Source organism: Rhinatrema bivittatum, chromosome 2, assembly GCF_901001135.1.
Source record: "Rhinatrema bivittatum chromosome 2, aRhiBiv1.1, whole genome shotgun sequence".
NCBI lineage: Eukaryota > Metazoa > Chordata > Amphibia > Gymnophiona > Rhinatrematidae > Rhinatrema > Rhinatrema bivittatum.
Genome location: NC_042616.1, coordinates 413,533,909 through 413,556,252, shown reverse-complemented (window position 1 = coordinate 413,556,252; position 22,344 = coordinate 413,533,909). Strand labels below are relative to the sequence as shown.

The 22,344-nt window shown below is 47.9% G+C and overlaps 1 protein-coding gene across 1 annotated transcript in view; it reads left to right on the top strand.

Annotated features, from left to right (window-relative positions):
• Positions 1-22,109, top strand: part of ANKRD54 (ankyrin repeat domain 54) — a 54,806-nt gene extending 32,697 nt beyond the window's left edge. The window contains exons 4-8 of the mRNA XM_029590137.1: positions 161-232; positions 542-589; positions 778-902; positions 7,735-7,842; positions 20,750-22,109. Of these exons, the coding sequence (XP_029445997.1) occupies positions 161-232; positions 542-589; positions 778-902; positions 7,735-7,842; positions 20,750-20,824 (428 nt within the window). The 3' untranslated portion in view covers positions 20,825-22,109. The remainder of the gene's footprint in view (positions 1-160; positions 233-541; positions 590-777; positions 903-7,734; positions 7,843-20,749) is intronic.
• The last annotated feature ends 235 nt before the right edge of the window (positions 22,110-22,344 follow it).

Genomic DNA, 22,344 nt, shown 5'->3' with positions numbered 1-22,344 from the left:
TATACCATGTAAATTAGCTGGGGAAGTTGTATCCTGACAAATTACTTAAACGGCCAGCTTTGAATATTGACCTCACAGTGTAATATAACAGGTAGATGGAAAAATTCCTCTGTGATGATGTGGCTTGTGTGGTTTTTTTTTTGTTTTGTTTTTTTTGTAGTACACCTGCTTTTGCGCCATGGAGCTGATCCAAATCAGCGAGATGGTCTGGGGAATACTCCTTTACACCTAGGTAAGTGCTGAAAGGACTCAAGTTACCAGTATTAAATATATTCCTCAACCTGCTTTTGTCTTAGCTCTGTTTCCCTTTGAATTTCAAAAATTTTCCTGGGAAGCAGTATCCAGTATTTTCCCCATTCACGAGCGAGCCACAGTTGCAGCTCAGCTCCTGCAGTGCCCTTTTTGTGGCAGTGAGAGCAGGTACAGCTTTCTCTAGTACCACTGTTGCTGCAGCCTTGAGTGGCTATCAGATGTTACAAAGTGCTCGCAACCCAACCAGCTCCCTGATTAACATTTTGTGTTTCTGGTTTTGTTTTCTCAGCTGCCTGTACCAACCACATTCCGGTCATCACCACGCTGTTACAAGGAGGTAAAGCTTTTTTTATATACTAAAAGTATCAGTCTGTTTTTTCTCAACCTTACTGTCGGTGATGGTGAGATCTCTGAATCAGAGTGGCCTTCTAGTTATTTGGTCACTTCATATTTGCAAAGTCGTTTTTGTCACTGGAGAGGAACATGAAAGCTTCCCGGGTTGAGTCTTGCTTGTTCTGTTTTCAGGCGCCAGGGTAGACGCCTTGGACAGAGCAGGAAGGACCCCTCTTCACCTGGCCAAATCGAAATTGAATATCTTGCAGGATGGGCACTCACAGAGCCTGGAAGCACTCAGGCAGGAGGTGAAACAGGTAAGTGAGCAGCATAATTTCCCCTGTTGAAGAGCGAGATCTATGAGGCACAGATAGATGAAAACAAGACAAATGGTGGCAGTGAAACAAATCCAAACCAAAAGTTGTATGTGGCAAAGGGGTGAAAAGTGACTCCCCTTGTTTATCATGCTGGCAACTGTAGGAATGCTTCATAGGCCACTACTCTGAAATCTACTAAGAGAGAGCTTAAAACAGGAGTTTTACTTGTTTAACAATTTTATTGAAGCAAAAAAGACCAATACATACAGCAAAAAGACACACAAATGTACATTCCCTGTATGTACACGGATCAGTCCAGACCATGGCTGGAGCCTCCTGTCCAGCAGGTGGAGACAGACCAAAACTGTGATGGTATCCTATATCAGGACAGAGCTTACCCTACACCCCTTCAGTATTCGTCTGTCTCCAGCAGGTGCAGGCAGCTGAACCTACAGTTCCCCTTCTTCTTCCCTTATTTTCCCTGAGGGGATTTTCTTTACTTTTGATTTGGATAAGCAAATATTTAATTCTTGTTTAAAAAAAAAAAAGAGGACTTTGAAAGTTTTCTCCCTTTCTTTCCTCAGAGACAGTTCGGTCTCTTAGCTCTGCTGGGAGCCTGGGGGGGACTTGCCCATCCTAGGCCCCTTTTTCCCAGTGACCATCTGGGGTGATACTGGTGGTCCAGTCCCTCCCCCATTATCTAGCTGTCCACTGTAAAACAGGACCCTCTCAGGGAGAGTTTTTCCCCTGGCTTAGCTGAGCAGTTTAAAAAAAAAAAAAGGTACAAGCAGGGCTGTATTTGTTAATTTTACTTTTTAAGAACTGTGGACAGCTCTGGCAGAGTTCAGTTGCTGCCTCCGCTGACCAACTTCAGCCCTGCACAGCTCAGCTGTTTTTTTTTTAATTTTTTAGCGATTTTTTTTTTTTTTTTTTTTTTTTTCCCTTCAGCGCTGATGCCGCGTTCCAGCGCCTGTAAAGCTTGTGGAGAGTCTGCCACACGTTTTCCCGCAGAGGCCTCTGTTCAGGGTGCCTACTGGGTGGGGAGGGTCCCTCATCTGTCACCTCGCCCACAGCAACCCGGGAGAGAGTTCCCTGCCGCATGACCAGGCCATTCCCGGCCCGGAAAACCACGGGAACAGTGGCCATCTTGGAAGCAGGCAGGAGGAAGGTGAGCCCGTTTTTTTTTTGTTTCTCCTCCGGATTTGAGCCCCCCTCATGCCCCAGATGGGGGTGCCTGACTTTTCCTTACCCCCCCCCCCCCCCCCCCCCCCCCCCCCCCCCCCCCCCCGGGAAGTCTCAGTCTTGTTTCTCCGCGGAGTTTGTGCTTCTTATGCACAAGTCCTATTTAGCCAACTTAAGCAGGAGGAAGATCCATCCCTGGACCCCCCCCCCCCCCCCACCCACCCAAAAAACCCGCAAATTTCTCGTCCACAACCTCTGGAGGGCCAGGGCTCGGTTAGGGTTAAGGTGGTCCCGGGGGTCCCGCTGCCTCCGGATCCGCCACAGCCGCTGCCGGTCCCAATTCCAGATCTGGATGTTGACCCGCTTCCTAACCCCCCCCCCCCCCCCTTGAGGGGGACGATCCTCTGTTGCTGTGCTTATTTCCAAAGGAGGAACTAGAACCGCTCATTCCCTTCATTTTGAAGGAACTGGTAATTTATTTGCCCCCGGAATACAGTTACGGCCGCAATGCCTGCCAACATGGACCCGGTCCTGGCGGGACTTAGGGCTCTTCCATGTACCTTTTCTTTTCACCCTATGCATAAGCTGATGCTCCTTAGGGAATGGGAGTCCCCTGAGGCAGGACTCCGAGTGGGGAGGACTATGGACAAGCTCTACCCCCTTCCTGAGGACTGCTTGAATCTACTTAAGATGCCCAAGGTAGATTCTTCTGTCATAGTGGTTACCAAACACACCATCATCCCGGTGGTTGGGGCTATGGCTCTGAAGGATGTCCAGGACCGCAAGTTAGAATTTTACCTCAAACGCATATTTGAGGTCCTGTCCTTGGGAGTTCGGGCGACAATCTGCGGCTGTCCCATGCAGCAGGCAAGCCTCAGGTGGGTTCAACAATTACTCAGCACCCAAGACCTCCCGTCTGCAGAGGTGGAGCAGGCGGATCGCTTGGAGGGAGTGATTGCGTATGGGCGGACACCCTGTACAATCTCTTCTGCGAGTGCAAGCCAAGGCAGTGGTCTTCGCGGTCTCGACCAGGCGACTCCTCTGGCTGAGAAATTGGTCTGCAGATGCCTCTTCCAAAGTGCAGATGGGAACCCTTCCCTTCAAGGGCCAGTTGCTTTTTGGTGAGGACCTAGAGCAACTTATCAAATCTGTAGGAGGAAATAAGGTTCATAAGTTGCGGAGGACCGCCTGAAACAGTCTAAGTCCTTCTTACCCTCTCGCACTAGATTTAGGGGGCAACGCCATTTTTCCACCAGGGCAAGGGGCTCGTTCCCGAGGGGTAATGCTTCCCGATCTCAATCCTGGCCTCATTCCTTTCGGGGACGTCGACCTTTCAGGGATAGTAGCCAGTAACACTCGGTCACCAAGTCCTCCTCACATTGAGATGGGGCCGGCTCATTCCTCCGTTCGAGACTTAGGTGGACAACTGTCTCAATTGCTTGGTGAATGGGCCGCCATAACGAAGGATCAGTGGGTCCTAGAGGTGATGGAAAAAGGCTATGCATTAGAATTTGCTTGAGACCTACCGGATCTTCACCTGATCTCCTCCTGCGGAAGTCTAAAGAGGCCTGCGGTCGAACAAACCCTGCGCAGGCTGCTGGAACTGGGGGCCATAGTCACAGTCCCAGTGGAAGAACAAGGGTCCGGCCAATATTCTATCTACTTCGTCGTGCCCAAAAAGGAGGGCTCCTTTCGACCAATTTTGGATCTCAAGCGCATCAACCGGGCTCTCCAGGTTCCCCATTTTTGGATGAGGGCGGTGGCAGTTCAATCCGGAGAATTCTTGGCCTCACTCGATCTGACAAAAGCCTACTTACACATCCCGATTCGCTGCGATCACCAGCAGTATCTTCGCTTCGAGATACTGGGTCAACATTTTCAGTTTCGAGCACTCCCCAGTTACCTCGGACCAATGGGTACTGTCTATCATAACCCACGGTTACCGTCTAAATTTTTCAACTGTACCCCCCGGACTCCCCGCCCATTCCAGCGTGGAGCTGGGACGATCTCACAGGACTTCTCAAGTCAGAGCTCTTAACCCTTCTGTCAGCCAGGGCCGTAGAATGGTTCCCTCAACTCAGCAGGGGAATTTCTACTCCCGGTATTTCCTAATCCCAAAAAAGACTGGTGGCCTCCGGCCTATTCTGTATCTCCGTGCCTTAAACATTTCTTCACAAGAAACTATTCAGAATGGTGTCCCTGGGCATCATGCTCCCTCTTCTACAACAAGGGGATTGGCTCTGCTCTTTGGACCTTCAGGACGCTTACATCCATATTGCAATCTTCCCTCCTCATCGCAAATACCTGCAATTTGTAGTGGGTCACGGGCACTATCAATACAAGATACTGCCATTCGGCCTGGCCTCTGCGCCCTGAGTGTTCACGAAGTGCCTGGCAGTCATGGCTGCACAGTTACGCTGCAAGGGCGTCCATGTCTTTCCATATCTAGATGACTGGCTAATAAAAAGCCAGTCCAGAAAAGGAGCACTCTACTCCTTCGGTCTCATAATACGGCTTCTGCACTTGCTGGGATTTCTGATCAACTACCCGAAATCCTATTTGACACGGTTTCACCATCTCTCCTTTATAGGAGCAGACCTGGACACCAGAGTGGCCAAAGGGTCCTTACCCAACGATCACGCAACCACGCTGTCCAACCTCGCCAGCTCTATCCGGCGTTGACAAACCGCTTCGGCTCGCTGATTCCTCACGTTGCTCGGCCATAAGGCATCAACAGTCCACGTCACCCCAATGGCACACCTAGCCATGAGACTGACACAATGGACTCTAAAATCTTAGTGGCACCAAGCCACTCAGCAGCTTTCATCCCTTGTCCACATAACGAATCAGCTTCGTCTGTCCCTTGCCTGGTGGACGCACAAGGCCAACTTACAAACAGGTCTTTTCTTCCAGCAACCAACTCCTCAGGTGACCTTAACCACGGACGCCTCCAACCTAGGTTGGGGAGCCCAAGTCGAAGGCCTTCAAACCAAAGGGATTTGGACAAAAGCCAAAGCAACCTATGAGATCAACTTTCTAGAGCTTCGAGCGATGCAGGACACCCTTTATGCATTCATAGACTGCCTATCCAACAAGGTTGTCTTGATTCAAACAGACAATCAAGTAGCAATGTGGTACCTGAACAAACGGGGGCACGGGCTCTTATCTGCTCTGCCAAGAAGCAGCGCAGATTTGGGTCTGGGCCCTGTCGCATTCTATACTACTGCGAGCCACTTATCTGGCAGGCACACAGAATGCAGTGGCGGACCGCCTCAGCCGGAATTTCCAGCCCCATGATTGGTCTCTGGATTCCTCTGTTGTGAGCAGAATCTTCCACCAGTGGGGTCAGCCAGACATTGACCTCTTTGCATCCAATCAGAATCGCAAAGTGGAAGGCTTCTGCTCCCTGCACAGGGACCGAAATGCACCAACCATGGATGCCTTCGCCTGCCCCTAGAACACGGGCCTACTATATGTGTACCCTCCGATTCCGCTAATAAGCAAGACTCTCGTGAAGCTACAGCAGGACCGAGGCTCAATGATACTCATAGCCCGTATTGGCCACGCCAAGTCTGGTTTCCCATACTTCTCGACCTATCTGTCCAGGAACCCATTCGCCTGGGCACGACACCCAACCTCATAACATAGAATCACGGCAAGTTGCACCACCCGAACCTCCAGACCCTATCCCTGACAGGCTGGATGTTGAAAGGTTGACACTATAGCCCCTCAATCTTGCAAATATTCTCTCAAGTGCTCGTAGCTTCACGAAAGCCTTCCACGCGAAAGTTTTACCGCTCTAAGTGGAAGAGTTTTACCTTATGGTGCACACAGGCTTTGATCCCTTTTCTTGTCCCACACCGAAACTCTTAGACTATCTCTGGCACCTCTCGGAATCTGGTCTCCAGACTTCCTCCATACGAGTACACCTCAGTGCATCTCTGCTTTTCATCAAGGAATAGGGGATGCCCCAATAACAGCTCAACCCCTTGTGGGTCGCTTCACGAGAGGCTTACTACAGCTCAAGCCTCCTCCTCAACCACCGGTCGTGGCATGGAACCTCAGTGTGGTACTTACACGGCTCGTGCGTCCTCCTTTTGAGCCCCTGCACTCCTGCAAACTCAGATATCTTACATGGAAAGTTATTTTCCTGGTAGCTATCATATCTACTCGCAGAGTCAGTGAGTTGCAAGCCCTTGTAACATACTCGCCCTATACAAGGTTCCTCCATGACCGGGTGGTTCTCCGCACTTACCCTAAATTCCTTCCTAAGGTAGTAACAGATTTCCACTTAAATCAGTCTATTGTCTTGCCCACTTTCTTTCCAAGTCTTCATACTCACCCAGGTGAGCGAGCTTTGCACACCTTGGGACTGTAAACGTGCACTTGCATTTTACTTGGACTGCACCGCAATCCACAAAGTCCACCCAACTCTTTGTTTCTTTTGACGAAAACAAACTTGGAGTTGTGGTGGGCAAGCAAACTCTCTCCAACTGGTTGGCAGACTGCATTGCATTCTGCTACCAGAAAGCAGGCCTTCCACTTCAGGGACGAGTGAAGGCGCACTCAGTCAGGGCCATGGCAACGTCAGTAGCACACTACCGTTCAGTACTGATTGCCGACATCTGCAGGGCTGCGACGTGGAGCTCTCTCCACACCTTCACAGCCCACTACTTGTCTTGACAAGGCTGGACGACAAGACTCCGTCTTTGGCCAGTCTGTCCTACGGAACTTATTCCCAGTGTAGAAACCCAACTCGTCCTTCCTCGACCTGCTGTGAATTTCAGGCTGCCTCATCATTGCCAACAGCACCCCAGTTGTTGAGCCTGTTGCACATGTTGTGTGCTGCTTGGCCTGCTTCATTATGAGTCAGACTGTAGCTTGCTATTCACCCATCTGTGGGAACTATCATCCTGCTTGTCCTGGGAGAAAGCAGAGTTGCTTATCTGTAACAGGTGTTCTCCCAGGACAGCAGGATGTTATTCCTCATGAAACCTGCCTGCCACCCTGCAGAGTTGGGTTCAATACAGTTTTTTCTTATTTTATTTTTCGCTCGTACTTTTTGCTATAAGCGAGACTGAAGGGGGGACCCTGTGTCGCCACAGGGTTAGTGGCATGCTGGACATGCTCAGTGTGCCAGTCAAAGTTCTAGAAACTTTGACAAAAGTATTCTGTGACAGGGCTCCATCTGATGATGTCACCCATATGTGAGGACTAACATCCTGCTGTCCTGGGAGAACACTTGTTACAGGTAAGCAACTCTGCTTTTTTTGAAGCATAGAAACCTTCCTTACCCATCATACATATTTATTTATTTATTTCGGATTTTTATATACCGACATTCTCAATACAAGTATCGAATCAGGTCGGTTTACATATAACAAAACTTTCGCACAAAAGGCGTTACATGGAACAGCGTTTCTTAACATATAACGTATAACATATAGCATATAACCTATAACATAGATATTAATAATAAATTAAATATTACATAGATAATAATAGTAACTCGTCAACAGGACGTAGGTAAATATGACACGTATTTTTAATCGTTCATTCATTCTGCATTTTGGATTAACCTGATGATGGAGAATCTGCTTGCAGTGTATGTGCAGGCTTGTAAATCTTGTACCTGTGAATTTTGCTACAGATCATCCAGATGCTGCGGGAGTACTTGGAGAAGCTGGGCCAGCACGAGCAGAAGGAGCAGTTAGACGACCTGTGCTCAAGGCTTCAGATGACTAGCACCAAGGAACAGGTAGCCACTTGCAGGCTGGTAAATACCCCAAGGGATGGTCTTTTGTGTTCGTATATTAGGCAGCCTTTAAGAAAGAAAAACAAAATAATACCTTATGGGAAGATCATGTCTGCCTCTTTGTGACCTGGTATGAGCAGAACAACCAGGGAATGGATTTAGATGAAACACAGAAACATGATGGTAGAAAAAGAACATATGGCCTATCTAGTCTGCCCATCCATACCAGCTATGCGGCATTTCAATCCCTATCAATTCCTCAAAACGTCTGTGTTGATCCCATGCATTCTTGAATTCAGATATTTGAGAAATATACTCATAAAAGGTGAAAATGTAATTGATTCTATTTATTGATTGCTTCTCGAAAAAGAAAATGCTTGAAGTGATTTACAGTATTTTTAAAACCCAGTACTAATTTAAATAAATTAGGCATAATGAGCCACATTCATGATAAGCAAATACTGTATTTTTCGCTCCATAAGACACACTTTTTTTCCCCCAATAGTGGAGGGAAAATGTCTGTGCATCTTATGGAGCGAATATAAAAAAAACAAACCAAAACAAAAAAAACCAAACTAACTACAATCCCCTACCCTCCTGCCCCCCCCCCCCCCCAAGACCTGCCAAAAGTCCCTGATGGTCCAGCGGGGGTCTGGGAGCGATCTCCTGCACTTGGGCTGTCGGCTGCCAGTAATCAAAATAGCGCCGACGTAAAAGTTCTGTGAACCGCTAAGCACTGTGGAGTATGCAGGCTATAAATAATGCAAACAAAGAAATAGGTAGAGAATAAGTACTTTTAAATAAATAAATATTTCACATAATTTAAAATAACATAGAAACCTCTATGATATACTTAAAGGATCGCTATGCAAGGACTACTCCCCCAGAAACCCACTAAGTTTGCAGTTAGCTAAAGCTTGCTAGAAAAGCCATGTTTTCACCTCACACTGAAATTTCAGGTAAGCCCTTCTGAAGGCACATTTCTTTAGGGAAGTTGTTCCGCAAGCATGGAACCCGAGTCTGTCAAGTAAGGCAGCCAATTTATGTTAATTTTTACTAAAGAATTAAGTTGCTTGTGATTAGAATTGAGAATCTGTCAATTATGTAAGAAAGATGAAAACACATACTGTCTATTAAACAGAAGAAGGGGAGAGGGGTATGAAGAGGGGGAAAAGAGAAGGGAAACTTTACTCCATGGATAAAGTAGTTAGGTTTCCCTCCGTGGTCTAGGGGCTCCACTTAAGACAGGGACCTGCATCTTTAGATTGTGAGGCGAGCTTTGTTACGCTATCTGGAGGTTACCAATGACTTCCGTTGTTCGGATCATTTGTTCATCCTCTTTGGGGGTCCAAAAAAGGGGACAAGGTGTCTAAGGCGACCATTTCATGCTGGATTAAGGAAGCAATCAGCTCTGCTCACATAGCCCGGGGGCGACAAGTGCCTTTGGGTGTCAGAGCTCATTCCACCCGGGCCCAGGCTACTTCCTGAGTGTCAGCTCCTGTCAACCCAGGAGATCTGTAGGGCGGCGGTGTGGTCCTCACTGCACACTTTCACGAAACATTATCGACTGGACGTTAACATGTCTAGGGAGTCGTCCTTTGGTGAGAGTGTTCTGCACGCGGGTCTTTCGGGTTCCCGCCCAGTGTAGGTTGGCTTGGGTACATCCCACTTCTCTGGACAGATCTGGGTATGTTCAGGAAATGAAAATTGGATCTTGCCTGCTAATTTTCGTTCCTGTAATACCACAGATCAGTCCAGAGGCCCACCCCTTTCTTCAGATACCGAAAGATTGCCTTTTGCTTGAAATTTGCTGTGTTGTTTTCATGGAGCTTCGTATTTGCAGATATGCTCGATGGAGCAGTTTTTTGTTTATGGTTGATTCAGGTTCGAATTTGTTAATGTGGGCCACGAGGTTGTCAGTTGGTTTGTGATCAACCTCGTAGATTTGTTAGTGATATTAGTGTGGGCTTGGGACTGCAGGTGGCACTCTTGTATATATGGCAGTGCCCAAAGTTTTGCTCTCTGACTCCATCTGCTGGTAGGGATACACTACCCACTTCTCTGGACTGATCTGTGGTATTACAGGAACGAAAATTAGCAGGTAAGAACCAATTTTCATTTCCCTGTGGTTCTGCCTGTTCTTCAGGGTAGGAGGGAACTTCCTTGGGAGGGGGCAGCAAGCAGGCAAGGGCTCCGGGCTACGGTCCTCCTTGGCGGGGGAGGGTAACTTGCGGCGGCTGCTGAGGGAGGAGGAGGCCCCTCCCATTCTTTCTCCGGTGGACCAAATTCCCACGTTTGGGGATGACCCTGGGCCACTGGATCCTCCTGCGGGGGGGGGGGGGGGGGGGGGGGGGGGGGGATTGGGGTGGGTGTTGATTTAGGGAAGTTTTGCCCTGCATTTGTGCTCCTGCTGCATCAGGCGTTCCTGAAGAGAGCAGCACAGCTGGACCCTCCGGCGGAACCTCCACCAAAGTGGATACCCTCTGGGTCCCCGGACCACCATCACCCTGCAGGGGCTCAAGGTGTGAATAGGTTGCCAGCCCCACTCGGGGATCCCTCAGACCCTTGGGCGGATCAAGATCCAGGACTCACCCAGGATATGGGTGATGTAATACAGGATGACCCGGACCAAGATGACCTCCCACCCTCGGAAGGCGATGATCCCAGCGTAGTGCGCTTGTTTAAGCGAGAGAATCTCTGACCTCTCATTCCCAGATCTTGGAGGTCCTGGGGATCACAATTTCACAGGAGGAATCAGACAGCGAAGGTGTCAATCCAGTCCTGGATGGGATTCAGGGTCCAATGACTTCCTTCCCATTACCTAAGAAGGTCCGCAAGCTAGTGACCCGGGAGTGGGACTCGCCGGGTGCGGTTTTAAAAGTGGGAAAAGCCATGGCGAAACTTCACCTGTTATCGCAGGATGTTTTGGATCTTCTAAAGTTACCGAAGGTAGATGCGGCGGTGTCTGCCGTGACTAAGAAGACCACCATTCCTGTGGCCGGGGCCACTGCGCTGAAGGACATTCAGGACCGCAAACTGGAGATTCATCTGAAGCGAGTCTTCGAGGTCTCAGCGCTGAGACTCAGGATGGCGATTTGCACCAGCCTCATGCAGAGAGCCTGTCTTTGCTGGGTTCAGGAGGCGGCCGCAACCCCTTGTCCCAAATGTGTGGGGCCCTTACAAGCCACGCGTTTGGAGGCATAAGTTGCCTATGTCGCGGACGCGTTGTATGACTTGATTAGGACCTCGGCGCATAGTATGGTGTCTGCGGTTACGGCTCGTTGACTGCTCTGGTTACGTAATTGGTCAGCAGACCTGTCTTCCAAGTCTCAACTTTCTAACCTCCCCTTTAAGGGCAAGCTTCTCTTTGGGGAGGATCTCGACCAGTTGGTGAAATTGCTGGGGGAGTCCAAGGGCAACAGATTGCCAGAGGATAGGAAACCTTCGGGGAAGGTTTTTCCCCCGCAGGCTCATTTTCAGGATTCTCGCAGATTTCGCCCTGGTAGGTCTTCAGCTCCTTCGGGTCCGGGCTCGGGAAGTCAGCAGTCCTTTCATGGAGGATGGCGCCCAGGCAGAGAGTCCATGGGCCAGGATGCTGGTCGTAGAAAACCTACCCAATGAAACCAGGGGCACCCATTCCGTCATAGAAGCTGTCAGAGACAGATTGAGCTTCTACGCAGAGTGGGAAAAGATTACCTCGGACCGATGGGTCTTGGTAGTGGTCCGGGACGGTTACACTCTCGAGTTTTCACGCCTGGTGCGGGAGGCCTTTGTGGAGTCTCACGTCGCTTCGCGGGTCAAGTGCAAGGCAGTACAGGGGACTCTACAACCGCTGCTCAATCTCCAGGCCATTGTTCCAGTTCCTCTGGCGGAACAGGGCAAGGGACGGTATTCAGTGTACTTTGTGGTTCCCAAGAAAGAGGGCACATTTCATCCCATTCTGGATCTGCAGAAGGTGAACAGGTGTTTGCGAGTTCCCTGATTTTCGCATGGGGATGTGGAGAACTGTGGTGTCCGCGATACGCAGAGGAGACTTTCTCGTGTCATTAGACCTCACCGAGGCGTATCTCCACATCCCGATTCTCTGGGCACACCAGTGGTTCCTCCGCTTCAAGGTGATAGGCCAATATTTCCAGTTTCAAGCTCTCCCTTTCGGCCTGGCGACGGCTCCATGTACTTTCACCAAGGTCATGGTGGTCGTGGCGGCGGTCCTGCGCAAGGAGGGAGTCCTTGTTCACCCGTATCTTGACGATTGGCTAATCCACGCGATCTCAGGAGGACTGCGTAAAATCAGTTCAGAGGGTGATGCTCACTTTGCAGTCGCTCGGCTGGGTCATAAATGTCCCAGAAAAGTCATTTGGAGCCCACGCAGTCGTTGGTATACTTGGGAGTGCTCTTCGACACTTTCCGAGGCAAGGTTTCCCTGGCAGCGGACCTTGTAACAAGGTTGCAGGATCAGATCCAAGCCCTGCTTTATAGGAAGAATCCGACGGTTTAGCATCACTTACAGATTCTGGGATTCATGGCCTCCACTTTGGATTTAATCCCGTGGGTGTTCGCTCATTTGCATCTGTTGCAGCGTGCGCTGTTATCGCGGTGGAGTCCAGTGTCTGAACAGTTCCATATTCCATTACCTCTCTTTCCAGAGCCCAGAATCAGTCTATCATGGTGGCTTTCATGCAGCAACCTGGAACAGGGAGTGGACTTAGATCCTCCGAATTCGGTGGTTATCTCCACAGATGCCAGTCTATCTGGATGGGGTGCAGTCTGCCTCAACAAATCCGCCCAAGGGCTTTGGTCTCCAACAGAGAAATCCTGGTCTATCAACCGCCTCGAGACTAGGGCTGTCTGGCTGGCCCTTCGAGCATATCTTCCTCTGGTCAAGGACACAATGGTTCGAGTGTTCTCAGACAACGCAAAGACGGTAGCTTACATCAACCGGCAAGGCGGGGTACGGAGTCTCGCAGTGGCATTGGAGGCGAGGCAGTTTTCACTTGGGTGGAGCGCCATCTCAAAGGAATCACTGCGTCTCATGTCGCAGGCATGGAAAATGTACAGGTGGACTTCCTCAGCAGGCAACAGCTCGATCCAGGGGAGTGGGAGCTTCCGAACCATGGAACTTCATTTGCACCAGGTGGGGCGTGCCTCAGTTGGATCTGATGGCAACTCGAGCCAATGCGAAGACAGAGCACTTCTTCAGCCATCGTCGAGAAATAGGCTCCGTAGGACTGGAGCTCTGGTATGTCTGTGGCCCACGGGCATTCTTCTCTATGCCTTTCCTCCCTGGCCTCTCATCAGTCGGCTTCTACGACGCATAGAGCGGCATCCAGGCAGGTGTAGTGTTGGTGGCTCTGGAGTGGCCACGTCGCCCGTGGTTCGCAGACATGGTGCGATTAGCCTTAGGAGGTCCTCTACAGCTGGCGCATCTTCCGTATCTACTCCAGCAGGGGCCCATATTTTAGGTTTGGGAGGATCACTTCTCTCTCGCGGCCTGGAGATTGAGGGGATATTCCGAGCAGGTCATTTCCACTCTTCTTCAGGGGCGTCAGCCTTCTACTTCTATGGCCTATGTTAGGGTCTGGAAGTTATTTGAGGCATGGTGCCACCAGTGCTCCTTGGATCCTTTGTCAACAGAGATTCCCCAGGTGTTGGACTTCCTGCAACAGAGGTTGGCCAAAGGTTTAGCTTTCAACTCTGTTAGGGTTCAGGTGGCTGCCTTAGGTGCCTTAAGGAGCAGAGTTCACGGTCGGTCGCTGGCAGTGCATCCAGACACTTCGCGTTTCCTCAAAGGAGTAAAGCATTTACGTCCTCCCGTACGCCCGTTATGTCCTGACTGGAGTTTGAACCTGGTGTTTTGCAGAGCCCCCTTTCATCCTTTACGGAGGACTCCCATTAAGGATTTGACCTTGAAGACAGTTTTCCTCGTAGCCATTTGTTCTGCTCGACGCATTTCAGAGTTACAGGCTTTGTCGTGACGAGATCCTTTTCTTAGGATTTACGATAGTTTTGCTGCGCACAGTTCCTTCCTTCCTGCCCAAGGTGGTCTCTGCTTTTCATGTCAATCAGGCGGTGGATCTGCCAGGATTTCCGAGCTGGTCCAGGGATTCTCCTTAGAGGGAACTTCATCTTATGGATGTACATCGCGTTCTTTTGCGCTATTTGGAGGTTACTAATGATTTCCGGCATTCGGACCATCTGTTTGTCTTGTTTGGGGGTCCTAAGAAGGGGGACAAGGCTTCGAAGGTAACTATTTCGCTTTGGATTAAGGAGGCTATCGCTGCGGCTTATGTTGCCTGCGGGCGTCAGGTGCCCGTGGGTCTGAGAGCTCATTCCACTAGAGCCCAGGCTACCTCCTGGGCTGAGTGTCAGCTTCTGTTGCCTCAGGAGATCTGCAGAGTGGCGGTTTGGTCCTCCCTGCACACTTTCACCAAGCATTATCGTTTGGATGTGAGGGCGCAAGATGAATCATCCTTTGGGGAAGATGTACCGCGAGCGGATCTTTCGGGTTCCCGCCCAGTGTAGAGTAGCTTGGGTACATACCACTGGTCTGGACTGATCTGTGTATGTTCAGGAAAGAAAAATTGGTTCTTACCTGCTACTTTTCGTTCCTGTAATACCACAGATCAGCCCAGAGACCTGTCCCCTTTTCAAATTCCGAAAGACTACCTTGAGAGGTGATATTTCCTGAAGAAACAATTTGGTCTTTTTGCAAATGCCCCAGAAAGGGCAATTTCCGAGGTGGTCTAGCGGTTTTTTTGTTTTATCTGTTCCGGGCGAGAGGTTGGCAGTTAAGTTTTTGGGTTCCAACCCCCTTCGCCTTTTTAAGTAAAGTTTGGTTGTATAGGCTTGGGTACAGGTCAATACTGAGGGACGCAGGTGGCACTCTCGTTAAGTATCAGCAGTGCTGGTAGGAATGCACAACCCACTGGTCTGGACTGATCTGTGGTATTACAGAAACGAAAATTAGCAGATAAGAACCAATTTTCCTATATTCTATCACTATATTGTACAACCTAATTTTTGTCTACACAACAATGTTTTAGTATCCACAACCAACATACTCCGAACCTTTTTGTAATTTCTTCCATTGAATCCTCCCAGAACAACTATGAACTGTAAATCTACTAGAGAACAAGCATCTGGGCCCATAAGTTGCATTCAGATGACCTGTAAGAGTAATTAGCTATTCAGCCTTTAATTTTTTTCTCCTTGCACACCCTGTACTCTCCATGAAAGCCCTTATTCCTTTTCCTGCCATTCCAGTCCAGACGAGTGGGTTATGTCTCTCTGCCAGCAGGGTCATACAAGTTTTTCCTTCCTGTTCGTACCCCAGACAAGTGGGTTTTGTATCCCTACCAACAGATGGAGGCATCTGTTGGTAGGGATCTGTTGGTAGAACAAAAACTTTGAAGCACTGCTAAATATCTGAGAGTGCCACCTGTAGTCCCTCAGAATTTATGTCTCCATCAGATGTAGAGGTGCAAACCTGCAGTCTGCAGTCCTAGGGAGAAAGAAGGAAGATTCCTAGAGGATGGCACCCCCGAGGTGCTAGGTTCCTTCGTGGGCCATCTCTTGGGTAGAGCAGGAGGGTCGGTTATCCCTGTGATAGCTCAGCCCTTGTCACAGGGAGGATGACAGCCGGGGGTCCTTGCCACCTCTAGTGATCAGCCTCTTCCAGTCAGAAGCAGGGAAGTATTTAGTTTTTTTCTCTTCTGTTTTGGCTGGTGTCTGGTTTTTTTTTTTTTTTTTTTTTTTAAAAAGGGAGAGTTGAGCTCAGGCTGAAGCAGGGCTCCCGCGACTGATCACAATGTGCTGCCAGGAGGCAGCGTGAGGTGATTGGGGCCAGATGTCAGCACTGGGACAGTGCCACCAACCGTGTTGCAGGCAGGGGCTATTTTTAGGCCCGATTGTGTGACATGGCGCCTCCCGTCCAGCACAGGAAAGTTTGCCATGGCTGCCCCTCTATATGAATTTTTTGCCCCGAGTGCGTCTCCTGAGGAGTAGGATCCTCTGCGGGGATCTCTGGGGAGTGTGGTGCCTCGGGTGCAGCAATGCCAATGCAGGAGTCCGCAAGGGGGCCTGAGGACATGGCAGCCATCTTAGCTCCTCATGCTAGGAGCCAAGGCATCAGCTGGGGAGCTTTGGGATTCCCCTCCCCCACTTTCCCCTGCAAATCAGACTCCTGTCCATGACAGAGAGGGGGAGGGGGAAGCGGATCCAGATCAGTGTTCAGCTGATTCAGAGGAGTTCTTCACTGATTTTGTCCTGCTCCTCCAGAAAGCCTATTTGGACAACAAGAAGACAGGATCCAAGCGGCCACTCCTTAGGAAGGCTTGGTTGGCTCCAAAGCTAATTTCAAAGGGGGCCATTCTCTGGCCAAACTGTATCTATTGGATCCTCAGGTTAAAGAAAAATTCTGTTTTCCCAAGGTGGATGCCTTGGTGTGTTCAGTGACCAAGCACACCACTATTCTGGTGTAAGATAAAATAGAATCTGTTCTTAAACAGGCCTTTCAGGTCCAAGCTTGGCTCTTCAGATGGTGGCATGTTGTTGTATTTTGGTGAGATCGGGGCTCCATCTGCTGCAAAATGCCCAGGATGAACGGGGAGAAGAGTGTCCACAGTTGAAACTGGAAGTGGCCTATTTGGAGGATGCTGGCTATTATTTAGTGCATGCCTCTACTAGGGGCATGGCATCTTCTTTGGCTGCATAACTGGTTAGTGGACTCTATTTCCAAGACTAATTTGACAAACCTGCCCTTTAAAGGGTGTCTCTTGTTTGGGGATGAATTGAAAAGATGGCGAAAACGGGATGACTCAGGTTCCCAGACTCCTGGAGGAAAAGGCTAAGGCTTCTTCACGGGGATATTCTTCTTACAGCACATATTGCAATTCAGTCAGAGCCACACTTCTTCAGGAGAAAGGCATAGGACTTTTTCCAGATTTCAGTCCTTTTGGGCTAAGAAAGGAGGGTAAGGATGGAGTGGCAGGATCTGGTTCCACCAGAACTGCTCAATGAAAGCTTGGGGGCCCTAACTCGGTGTCAGAGACAGGTAGGCATCTGTCTCTCTCTTCTATCAGAGATGGGCCCAGATTACTTTGAATCAATGGGTCCTGGAGATAATACAAGATTATGCTCTAGAATTTGCCTGTCCCATTTCTGATGCTTTTATAGTTTCTCCCTGTCACTTGGCTGTGAAAAGAGAGGTGGTAAAAGCTACTCTGCAGAGACTTTGCAATTTGAAGGTTCTGGTTCTGAGAGTGGGGCACTACTCCATTTAATTTGTGGTGCCCAAAAAGGAAGGGTCCTTTCGCCCTGTTCTGGACCTGAAGAAGGTCAATTTTTCTTAAGAAACCTTAAGATTAGTAATCATGGCAGTTCAAAAGGGAGAGTTTACCTCTCTGGATCTGACAGAGGCTTATCTTCACATTCCAAGCAGGACAGATTACCAGCGTTTCCTTCTCTTTGTGGTGGTTGATCATCATTTTCAGTTTCAGGCACTGCCCTTTGGCCTGGCGAAAGCCCTGAGAACCTTCTCCAAGGTAAGTGGTGGTAACAGCAGCCCTGCCCAAGGAAGAAATTTTGGTGCATCCTTATCTGGATGATTGGCTGATAAGGGCAAAGTCCTTTCAGAAGAATGTGTGCTTCTCAGCGATTAGTCCAAATGCTTCAAGACTTGGGCTGGATTATCAATTTAAGAGCAGTCTTCATCCATCCCAGATTCTAGATTATCTGCGAGCTCAATTTGATGAAGGTAGGTCTTCTAAGTTTAACATACCAGCAGATTCAGAAGTTGCTTGGGCATTGAAAGCGGCCAGAAGCCCAATAGTGTGGTCTTAACCGTAAACTCTCGGATCTATGGTGACAGTTTTGGATTGTGTTCCATGGACAAGGGCACACATGTCCTCTTCAGAGGGCCTTATTTATTTTCTTTAAAATTATTTGTATTTTGCATTCTTACAAAGTAAAGCTTGAGGCAGATTACAAGTCGAACATACATACTCCATATGGAGTCCTCAATCTTAGGAGTACACGGTGATATTGCTGCTCCCACAGTCCACAGCAGTGGCTGGACATCCACCTCTTTGTTCAGGGAGTGGATTTGTTGACGGCCTTCTGGATCATAGCAATGCAAGATGCCAGTCTTTCAGGCTGGGGGGTGCACTGTCAGGGTTGTTGGACTCCTGAGGAGGCAAACTGGCCCATCAATCACTTGTCCAGGGCTATTCAACTGGCCCTTCTTGAGTTTGCACCTTGGCTGGTGGTACAGGCCATCAGAGTGATGTTTGACAATGCCATGGCAGTGACGTACATACATCGTCAAGAAGGAATTCTCAGCCCTCAGATGTTGTCGAGATGGACATTGTTTTTCCTTGGGCTGAAATAAATTTGGCTTATCAATGTCCCACACTGCAGGTGTGGACAATGTGCAAGCAAATTTCTTCAGCTGCAGTGTCATAGATCCAGGGGGAATGGTCCCTTTCTCAAAGAGCCTTCAAACAAATTGTATCATTGGGATCTGATGGCAACCAGTCAGCATGCGAAGGTGCACAAATTCTTCAGCTGAACGAAAGATGCTCATTCATCCGCAATAGTTGCCCTGGTTCAGGAGTGGCCCAAGGATGGGATGTGTTAAGGTTTTTATGTTGGGTTTTTTCCCCCCTCTTTTTGGCACATGATAAGCAGACTACTTCAAAAGGTTGCCAAGCATATGGGGCTAGTTCTGTGGATGGCACCCGACAGGCTGAGGTATGCAGATCTTTGGTGCCTGCTTTGCAACAGGCCTTTTGTCTTCCGATTCACAAGGGGATGTTTCCTGTTTCACGAGGATCCAAATCAATTTTTGTCTTACAGTTTGGCCTTTGAGAGGCCACAATTAGTGAAGAAGGGTTACTGTCAGATCAGAGTGGCTACATTACTGAGGGCTAGGAAATTCTCCATCTCTTTAGCTTATATGTGGATTTGGAGAGTGTTTTGAAGAATGGTGCTTGGGACATCAGTGTACCCCTGGGGCTGCACCTATTCCATCGACTTTGGATTTTTTGCAGGAAGGCCTCTCTAAGGGATTGGCTCTTAATTGCTTGAAGGTGCAGGTGACGGCTCTCGTTATAGGGGGTCGTATCGGCCCTAGACCACTCTGGTCTCATCTGGATGTTTCTCAGTTTTTGAAAGGTATTAAGCATATTAGGCCTCCCCTTCGACTGCCGGTTCCACCTTGGGATCTGAATCTACTTTTATCTTTCCTAGCGGAACTGCAGTTTTCTCTTCTTAAGACTATTTCCGTAAAGCTCCTTACACTGAAAACAGGTTTTCTTGTGGCTGTTTGTTTGACCTGGAGGGTGTCTTGAGTTGCAGATGTTTTCTTATAAAGAGCCTTTCTTATTGATTATAAAGGAATGGGTCCCGATTTGGACCATCCACCCCCCACCACCCCACCCCGCCCGCCTTCTGAAAGTCGTTTTAGAGTTTTATCATTTGAATTAGTCGATTTCCTTGCCTTCCTTTGATAAGCAAGTGGATTCTGAAGACTATGCTCTTCTTCGTCCCTTGGACATAAGGTGGCATCTTTGCAATACCTAAAGATCACTAATGCCTTTAGACGATCTGATCATCTCTCTGTTCTGTATGGTGGAATGTGAAAGGATGAGGAGGCCTCTCTGGCTGCGGTAGTTTGCTGGATTAAGGAGGTGATTACTGCAGCTTGCTGAAACATGTTTAGGCTCATTCCACCAGAGCACAGGCTGTTTCTTGGGCAGAGTTGCATTTGGTATCTCCTTGAGAGATTTGTAAGGCAGCGACATGGTCATCCTTGCATACCTTTTTCTAAGCATTATCTCCTTGATATCTTGGCTCGAAGAGAAACCTCCTTTGTGTTGGTAGTGTTGTGAGGAGCAGCAGCAGCATTCAGCCTGATGAGAGAATAGTTTGGGAACATCCCAAACTATTCTCAAACTAATAAACTATAAGGTTTATTTACCTTGGTTCTATTTACCTTGGTCATTCTTTTGTTATCTCAGTGTTAATCTCTCTTTTGCCTTCTCTTCATTCCAAGTTGCATTTTATCCCTGTTTTATTGTAACTGCTACCTTATTCTTCTATCACATGTTAATGTTTTTAAGTTATTAAGTATTTATTCTGTTGTCACACCTTGTTATTTGTAAACCGGCATGATGCGACTCCCATCGCGAATGCCGGTATATAAGAAATTTAAATAAATAAAATAAAAATAAATCCCACAGGTCTGACTGGATGAAGAGTAAGATAAAATTACTACTTACATGATGATTTCCTTTCCTTTAATACAGTCGGACCAGGCTAGGACCCTCCCACTTTATGCCTTCCCGGTCATTTTGTTTACAGGTAGGGAGGTGGAGCTGTATTTCAAAGAAGTATGTGTGTTATCTGAATGCAGGTGAGTGTATATAGTTTGAGCATCCTCTTTCAACTCTGCTTTTGGTCTTCTGGAATCCCATTGGTTGCAAAATAAAATAAAATAAATAAAAAATGAAACACAAGATTGTTTTAATTCATTGTTTTTGGGGGAGGGGGTTGTAATGCACAGTTTTGAGGTTGTCCACAGTTAGCTTGTTACAGGAATACTAGCAGGTTGTTGTCAGCACAGAGGTATATAAGGAGTGACATCAGCGAGCCTGTTGACCTCTGTTAACCCACTGGCCTGGTCTTGACTATATTAAAGGAAATTATCAGGTAAGTAGGAAATTGGGCAGACTAGGTGGGCTTTATGGTCTTTTGCCATAATATGTTATATATCTGTGTTTCTTCAGGCTACTCTGCCTCTGAGACCCATGCTGCCACAGCCAGATGCATTTGTCATTCTTCCCATCTCTGTGCGTTTGAAAGCTTTGCTCTAATGCTGCTGCTCTTTTACTCCCATCTTTCTTCCTTGCAGGTGGATGAGGTCACGGATCTCCTAGCAAGCTTCACCTCACTCAGTCTGCAAATGCAGAAGATAGAGAAAAGGTAGCTCAACATGCCTGTAGAAGGCCAATGCTATGACCGCCCATGACCACAAGAGGAGATGGAGTTGATGTGGTGCTCATCTGACCAATGAATGAGGCGGGAGGGAAATATATCTCTTAAGGCACCGGAACGTTCTCTCTTTGGGACATTTCCTCTCTGGAAATAGCTTTGACATTGTGTACTCTCTGGTCCAGAGTGGCTACCTTGTTCCTTTGGTGCCTGCTGGCCTTTAGCATATGGTGTTCTCTCACCTTTAGTTTTGTTGGTTCATATAATTTCTGGGAGATTCCTCCAGAGAAAGACAGCTGCAAATCAATGTCTCTTTATTTACAACTGAAAATGAGGATGACCTTCTCCAAAAAGAAGGAACAAACCTCAGTTACTGGCACCTTTTTTGGGACTTTATTGATGAAAAGGTGTGGGTGTGAGTCCTTACAAAATGGTACATGGCTTTGTTTTGGTTTGTTGCAGATATTGTATCTTTGCTGTTTTTACGTGTATATTGCCTTTGCTGAATGATGAGGTAAAAATGTGAACTTGGTTATGGTGCTAGAAAGGAGAAAAGCACTTCTTTCTGTCCTGGCTGGATGGTGAGGCTGTTTTTAGCTGTATCTTGTACTTTGGAGGATTTCCCCCCCGAACCCCTGACGATGACAGTCCATTGCTCAGATCCATGTACTTCTCAGAAGCTGAGGCAGAGTTTGTTGCACATTTTACAGGACTGGTATTGTGAAACGATGTCTGCAAGCTCATTGCACCTGTGAACATAACATGGATGATGCTTTTTTGGAGGGGGGGGGGGCTTGTAGTAGTGTTGAATTCTTGGCAGGGGTTATGCTGTGGACTCTAAAGAGGAAGTATAGTGTGTCCCAAATGTGCTGCTCTCTGGACTGCACTGGGCATCATTTTAGGTTGAGCAAGATGTGCTTGACAGCTCCAACAAGTGCTACACAAATCAGATTTCTTAGGGGGTCTGGAATAATATAATAATCTGTAATTTCAGAACCAAGTCTACACAGCACCATTCAAAGAAGGTTAGAGAACTTACGATGACTTGGCAAATGGTGAGATAGCGAGAGCTGTGATTAGTAAAAGGCGTGCCTGTGATCTATTAATTATCTGCAATGGGTAGCACTCATGCAGCAAGGGATATCCTGCCAATTGACCCTATACATTTTCCAGGCAATAGAAAGTATAAATAAGTAAAATGAAAAAAAAAAAAAGTGAAAATATGTAAGAAAAAAACAGTTTTTGAAAGTTTTGCCATTTTTGCTTTTAGTTGACATTGGTATAGTCCAGCATAGAAATTGGTGTTTTGAGACATTTAGATTTTGTTTTTTAATTTTTCCAATATCTCTGTCCATCAATCAGTCATTTATTTTTCACATGCCCTTCCTTAAGAACTCAAGGTGATGTACAACAAAAATAAAACAATATAACAATCCCTGTAAAAGCAAATCTTGAAAAATCAAAAACAGAAAAACAATAAAAGCCAAAATATAATGAACAAAAAAAAATAGAGAA